The following is a 7,065-nucleotide window of genomic DNA, read 5'->3' as shown; positions in this document are numbered from 1 at the left end:
AGTAACTTTTATACTATTAAAGTTATTTTTCATCTCTTTTATTAAGGCTTTTCTATTCTAAAGTTTATATTAAAACTAGCAGTAGCACTCACTGGCCTATTTATTAGGGACACTGTGACATAGAGATCAAAAAAACTTTAGACATCAAAAATTCAGACGGTTTGATTAAATTACATCTCTGCCTTGTATTACTTGAAGTGCCAGGTAGCTTTGTGGTCACTTTAAAAATCATTCTCTCTCTTAAAGTCTGGCCATTAGTGAAAGGCTACTGTGCAAATATTTACACTCATTTTACCTCAATGCCAGTCACATTGTGTCTTTTCTTCATACTGTAGGTATGTGTAGCAGGTGTAGGTATGAGTCTGAAGGTGCAACCACAAATAAAAATTCCTTTGATTTTGATCAATTAATTCTAGGTTTATGCGAACACATCAGTTTGCTGGAAGATGTAAATTACATACTAATCAATGTATATTCATAATTAAAATACTGTACTTAAAAAAACTACTGACATCTATCTTTTATCTTTAAATACTAAAAGAATGATGTATTTATTTCTTTATGTGTACATTTATGTATATTCAAATGTACAAGATAAAATCATTTTGGCCAGAGGCTATTAGGTCTTTTTCTTAGGTAGCCACACCCATGTGTGCACACATATCAAAGGTCATAACTTACAGCACTAGAAAACAATCATCATTTGCTTCATGTAATGCTAATGTCTGCAGTATATTGCCTCACTGGGAAATGAGGAAATAACACAAGAATCATATCAGCAATCATATCTGTCCCGCATTTAGCAGGTTAAACTAAAATAAACAATAAAAGACGAATCAAATAGACCAATACGGCAAGGCTGGGTTGGTCGATTTGGTAAAGTAAATCCGTTGGGCATCTTTCTTTGCCTTTAGATAGTAATTCTGATGGCAAAAGAGCCAAACGGGACAGGCAAAAAAAAACCAAAAAACGATCATACCAACAAGAGAAGAAACACCTTAATTACCAGCTTCTCAGCTGTCCCCATCCTGTTCCCATGCATTCGTGTATGTTTTTTTTTTTTAACATTTACATTAACTTTGTAACTTTTTTAAGTTTGATTATGGTTTAAAAAATTAATAAGAAAATTAATAAATAAAATACATAACATTTGCAGGGAACAGTGGTTATTGTTTGCTTTTTATTTTTATATTTGTCATTATTTTAATGTATTAATTTTTTTTAAGTGGCGTTAGCAAGCTTTTATAACAAAACTGTCACATACTAATTGGTTTAAGACTTGCAGAAGTTGAAGCCCCACCCCACATTTCCTTGCGTTTCCCTTCAATTAGTTAAAAACTCCGCTGTGCACCTGTGGATTTCATCCAAATGGCAGAGAAATGGCCGCAGCAGTGTGCCGTCGAGTTGGACCTGTATCAGCTTTACTGCTCGGTATGTATGGACCTACTCAAAGATCCCGTCACCATCCAGTGTGGACACACTTACTGCAGAATCTGCATCGAGGGGTGCTGGGAGCAGGAAAAGGAGAAGGGAACGTACAGCTGTCCTCAGTGTAGGGAGACCTTCAGTCCAAGGCCTGTCCTCGGGAGGAACAACATGCTGGCTGAGGTGATGTATCCACCGTGCTGCTTGGAAAAAAATAATAAAAAAAAAAAAAATCCGAGTTAATTAATGTACCCCTTTTTTTTTTTTTTTTTTTGCTTGTTTTGTTAATTAAATACACATTTACGCCTACCGGTCACGTGGTTAGTGCCGTGTTTGACCCACTCCTTTCTTCAGACCTGCTTTAATTCTTCGTGGCACAGACTCAGCAAGGTGCTGGAAACATTCCTCGGTGTTTTTTGGTTCAACATTTCGTGACAGTATCACACAGTTGCTGCAGTTTTGTCGTTTATGTCAGGTTTCAGCTTTGTGCCATGATCTGCAGCTATCTCTCAGATAAGCTCATCTCTTACTAAAGGACACGTGGTGTGTCAAGAAAATATCCCCAACACCATTAAATTATTAATTATTAACAGCAGTCTGTATCACTATCCAACTTGGTTTTAAGTTGGATAGTGATTTTTAAATTGGACAACCAAATCAGAGCAGTGGGGAAGTGCAGTTTTTATCATTTAAGGCGACTGGCAAGAGTAAAATCTTTTCTTTCGAGGCAGCACCTTGAAACCGTGATCCATGCTTTTATTTCTTCCCGCCTGGACTACTGTAACACACTTTATGTGGGGGTCAGTCAGTCATTGCTCTCACGTCTGCAGCTGGTTCAAAATGCTGCTGCACGACTCCTAACAGGAACTTGTAAAAGAGAGCATATAACCCCTGTCCTAGCCTCACTGCACTGGCTGCCTGTGTCTAATTTTAAAATTCTGTTTGTTTTTAAATGCCTTCACAATCTTGCCCTGCCTTACTTCTCTGAGCTTTATCTCCACACACCATGTCGGTCTCTCAGGTCACCTGACCAGCTGTTCCTGTAGGTACCGAGATCCAGGAGGAAGCTCAGAGGGGACAGGGCCTTTTCTATCGTGGGTCCAAAATTATGGAGTACTTTGCCCTGGCACGTTAGAGTATCCTTCACTATCCACTTTTAAATCGCGTCTTAAAACCCACTTTTAATCTTTGGCTTTTAACCTCAGTGAGACTTAGTTTTCCATGGAAATTAAATTAGTTATTTAATTCATTTTTTTTCTTTTATTTGGCTTTTATTTATATCTTATGTATTTTTATTTTTTGGTTCCTGTGTGTGTGTGTCAGTCCCAGAAGATTAGCAATTTCTGAAAGACTGACACCAGCATGTCTGCCACATTGAAATTAGTCTTTTTTTCCATTCTGGTTCTGTCTAATAACGTCCCAGGAGTATAATTTCTTATTTATTTTGGCATGACATTAGAATTTCTTGTAGGTGATTACCAAGCCCACTGTTGTTACTCCTAAAATATTTTAATACACAACATTATTTTCATAACCAGCTATTCTGTACACAACAACATATTATGTTTTTTTATTATTGCATTTTCTACAGTTTTAAAGAAAATACACAATTGGGATGCTTTTGCTGACTTCATCCTCTTTCCGTTCTAGTTTGATTCTGTTTGTTGTGCAAAACCTTTGACCGCTTTTATTTGATCACTGTAGGTTGTAGAGAAGCTGAAGAGGACAGTAACCCAACAGGCCCGTCCAGCTTCTCCTCTTGCTCCTGCAGGACCAACAGACATTGCCTGTGATTTCTGTTGTGGGACCAAAAGAAACAAAGCCACCATGTCTTGCCTGACCTGCTTGGCATCGTACTGTCCTGCTCATCTTGAGCCTCACCACAGTTTTCCTGTGCTGAAGCTTCACCAGCTGGTGTCTGCTACAGTGCCACTTAAGGAAAAAATGTGTGCGAAGCACAACAAGCTGATTGAGGTTTACTGTAAGACTGATCAAAGATGTATCTGCTATTTGTGCACCATGGACGATCACTGGCGCCACTCAACAGTGACAGCAGCAGCAGAAAGAGCTGCTGAGCAGGTAAAGATCAATAAAAAAAAAACAAAATGAATCTGGAGTGTTTTAATTTTTCTCTGATCCTGCGGTTTCTTCTTGCAGGGACGGCTTTTTCTGAGTCACTGTGCATTTAAGCGGAAATCCCAGGAGAGACAAAAAGAGCTGAATGAGCTGGTCCAAGCTGTGAAGGACTTCAAGGTGTGGAAATAAGACTAGAAACCAAATATCTCTACTGACCACAGTGCTGTCTAGTACATGTTGTGCTTTGTGGTAGTGTAAACTCATAAATTACTTGGTTAAAATCCAACTACTGCTTTCAGATTAATACAGCTATTATAAGAATAACTGCCTCCTTAATGTGCTTTATACCGTAACATGAAGACCCTACAATCATACAGAGATGATACATATGAGTTATACAGTTTTTTGTTGGTTTTTTTTCTATTAAGAGCATTAACAGGCTTTAATCCTGTATCTTCAATGTACCTAATACGAGAGACTCAGTCAGCAAATGGAATTGGCTGACTGTGGCCCATTTCACCTGTGTGCAACAGGCACATAGTTGCATGTACACTTTGAGATATTGTTTACATGGAAACTTTTCACAGTGAGTCAAGATGCAAAGTAAACTGCAGATGAACCACGACAAACACATTTTTAACAACAAACCTAATTGGTCACTTAAAGGAGCTAATGAGGACAACATGAGTAAAAATAAAGCTCTCCAGAAAATACTTGGAGTAAAAATCAGAAATTAAAATCCATCAATGAGACACTAACTATTGCATATTTACTAAATGCAGTGGCTACATTTTATTTTCTTTATATTGGTTTATGAATTTTGCCGCAGTTTTCTAAATTCGCCTCCAAAAAGTATTTTTTTCCTAATCTAAACCTTCTTTGTATAAAACAGATTTGTTTTCAGACTGCAATGAAGTCCAAAGACAAGCTCTTTGATGAGCTGATCTCCTCCATACAAAAGCAACGTACTTTAATAAAGCAGCTGATTGAGGCTCGAGAGAAACTAGCAGTTGTTCGGGCAGAAGCTCTGCAGCTGCAGCTGGAGGAGGAAATCGCCAGGCTGAAGAAAAGAGACGCTGACCTGGAACAGCTTTCTCATACAGAAGATCACATTCATTTCATTCAGGTAGGAAATGTGTCTTTTGTGTTGTAGGCCAACTCATGTTTCTTTCTAAAATTCTGTCACCATTTAGACTCTATATTTAATTCAGTGTTTTATAACCAAAAAGCCACATCTGGAGCTGTAAAAGCTCAAATGGTTGTAGAGGAAAACCTGTTTAAACATTACCTCATGAAGACATAAACACTGCACTATCACTATTTTGTTAATTGCTACGTTTTGTAGCGCTCATTTCATGTAAGGCCATCAAAGCTTCCCACCCGAGCAAAGAAAAATCCAGGTGAAAGAAACCTAATGTGAAACATGCAGTTTGAGCCACACATTGTAACTTCTTGCTGGGGAGTTTATGAGGATGCATAAATTTGATTTAAAATGTGTTGCTGTGCAGCAAATGTTCATAAATGAATATGAGCATTTACATTGAAAAAATGAGAGGGAGGATATAAATTTTGTATATGGTGCACCATCTCTCGCTCTCTGTATGTATGTCTGTATATATAAAAACACTGCAGAGAGTAAAATTACTGACAGTCCACCATTGTACAAATGTAGAAATTAATTTCACTGAAACAATAATGTGGTGCCAAGCATAGAAAAATCTGCACTTTGAAAAATACCCGTGTACATGTGGACGTAGCCTGAGAGCCGATACTGATGGAGCCATATTGGAACAAGTCTTGAAAAACTAGATCTATTGTAGAAATACTTCTTTGAGAAAAGCAGGGAGCTGAAACTTTGCACACATCCTATTGGGATTTTTTTTCTTCTTTTTCCTTTATAGTTACACATAAAATGTTTTTATTTAAATATGTTATGTTCAAAAATTAAATTTCAACATCTTTTTTTCTTTTTTTTTTTTCCCAGCTCTTCCAGTCTCTCTCCATCTCATGTGAATCTCCAGACTTGCCAACAGGCGCTGTTGTTCATCCTAAACATTCAGTGGAAACCGTGACCGAATGTCTGACTCAGCTGAGAGATGACATGAAGAAGCTTCTGGAGACCACATGGCCCAAGATCTCTGCAACAGGTACCTGAGAGAAATATCCATCCACTTGATTCCACTTAATCCAGTATTATTCATTTATTTTGTTCCTATCAGTTTTTGGTATAAAAGTTGTGCTGCCACCCGTGCCAAAGACCAGAGAAGAGTTTTTGTGCTGTAAGTATATCAGTATATCAAAGCAGTAATCACTTACTAAATACTAGAAGGCTGATGATATTCTTGGTTTGCTTGTCTATCAGATCACTGTCCTCTAACAGTGGATCCCAACTCGGTCAACAAATACTTGGACCTTTCACAAGATTCTCAACGAGTGACGAGTGGCTACTATGAGCATTTTCATTTATCTCACTCGGACAGGTTTGGAGGTGTGAAGCAGGTGCTGTGCAGAGAGGGTTTAACAGGGCGGTGCTATTGGGAGGTCAGTTGGAGTGGTGGCGCCTGGTCAGTGGCAGCGTCTTACAAAAACATCAGCCGGACATCATTTGACTCGGAATTTGGGAAGAATGACAAGTCCTGGTGTTTGGAGTGCTCTGCAAAAGGATATACTTTCAGACATAATTTAGTAGCAAAGGCGGTGTCAGGTCCTCGTACCTCTCAGATTGGCGTGTACCTGGATTACAGGTCAGGTACTCTGTCGTTTTACAGCATCTCTGACACCATGACTCTGCTTCACAAAGTGTGCACAGTATTCACTCAGCCTCTCTATCCTGGCCTTGGGCTGAAGGAAGGAAGCTCTGGCTGTTATGCAGAAGTGAAGAAGTTGTGATGCCAACTTTTTCACCTCTACCATGTTGATTAATGTCTTTCAAGACCTAAAATAAGCAGTGAAGAAACCTGTGAGTGACTCGAATGACTCACACTGTTTGGATGTTGAAAGGCGTGACTCTAGGTGCTCTATCCTCACCAGGCAGGTGTAGAGTTGTGGTTCTAGATTAGAACATTGGAGAAATAAAATCACTGCTAAGTAAATGTAAGAGTTTGTTGCTTTAAGTAATATCATTACCCCGGGTTTGTTTTTGTTTTGGTTTTTTTTTTTTTTTTTTTTTTTTTTTTTTTAAAAGTGACTTTGAACAGTCACTTTATAAGCTACATGCACCTAATTGTCTTTGTTCTGTTTTGTCTTTAATGCCTCGGGGAAAAAGAAGTGTTACATTTGTGTTGGTGTATGGTATAAAATATAACTGCTAAAGAAAACATTTGTCTGAGACTTTTTAATGTCAGAATTAAAATATTCACAATAAAGAGCAGTAATTCAGTGTCTCAGATTTTGGCGAAACACACAACCATGTCGGAGCAAGCGGCGGCGCTACCGGCAGCAGCAGCGACACCTGGCCCGGTTATGGCAGTGCCACCAGCGGCTACTTTCACCATCAAGCCACCGGAACTGTTCGACTTCGCAAAGCCCAAGGGATGGGAGAAGTGGATCAGACGTTTCGAGCAA

The 7,065-nt window shown here is 38.7% G+C and overlaps 1 protein-coding gene across 1 annotated transcript; it reads left to right on the top strand.

Moving 5' to 3' along the window:
- The first annotated feature begins 1,316 nt into the window (after positions 1-1,316).
- LOC113019197 (tripartite motif-containing protein 16-like) lies at positions 1,317-6,593 on the top strand. The gene is made up of 7 exons (XM_026162747.1): positions 1,317-1,608; positions 3,130-3,504; positions 3,583-3,678; positions 4,394-4,627; positions 5,486-5,648; positions 5,721-5,780; positions 5,864-6,593. Exons 1-7 carry the CDS (start codon positions 1,369-1,371, stop codon positions 6,388-6,390), a joined length of 1,695 nt encoding a protein of 564 aa, XP_026018532.1. The 5' UTR covers positions 1,317-1,368; the 3' UTR covers positions 6,391-6,593.
- The last annotated feature ends 472 nt before the right edge of the window (positions 6,594-7,065 follow it).

The sequence above is a fragment of the Astatotilapia calliptera genome, chromosome 3 (genome assembly GCF_900246225.1).
Source record: "Astatotilapia calliptera chromosome 3, fAstCal1.2, whole genome shotgun sequence".
NCBI classification, from domain to species: Eukaryota; Metazoa; Chordata; class Actinopteri; order Cichliformes; family Cichlidae; genus Astatotilapia; species Astatotilapia calliptera.
Note: the sequence above shows the minus strand (reverse complement) of the source record. Positions and strands in the feature narration are given on the sequence as shown.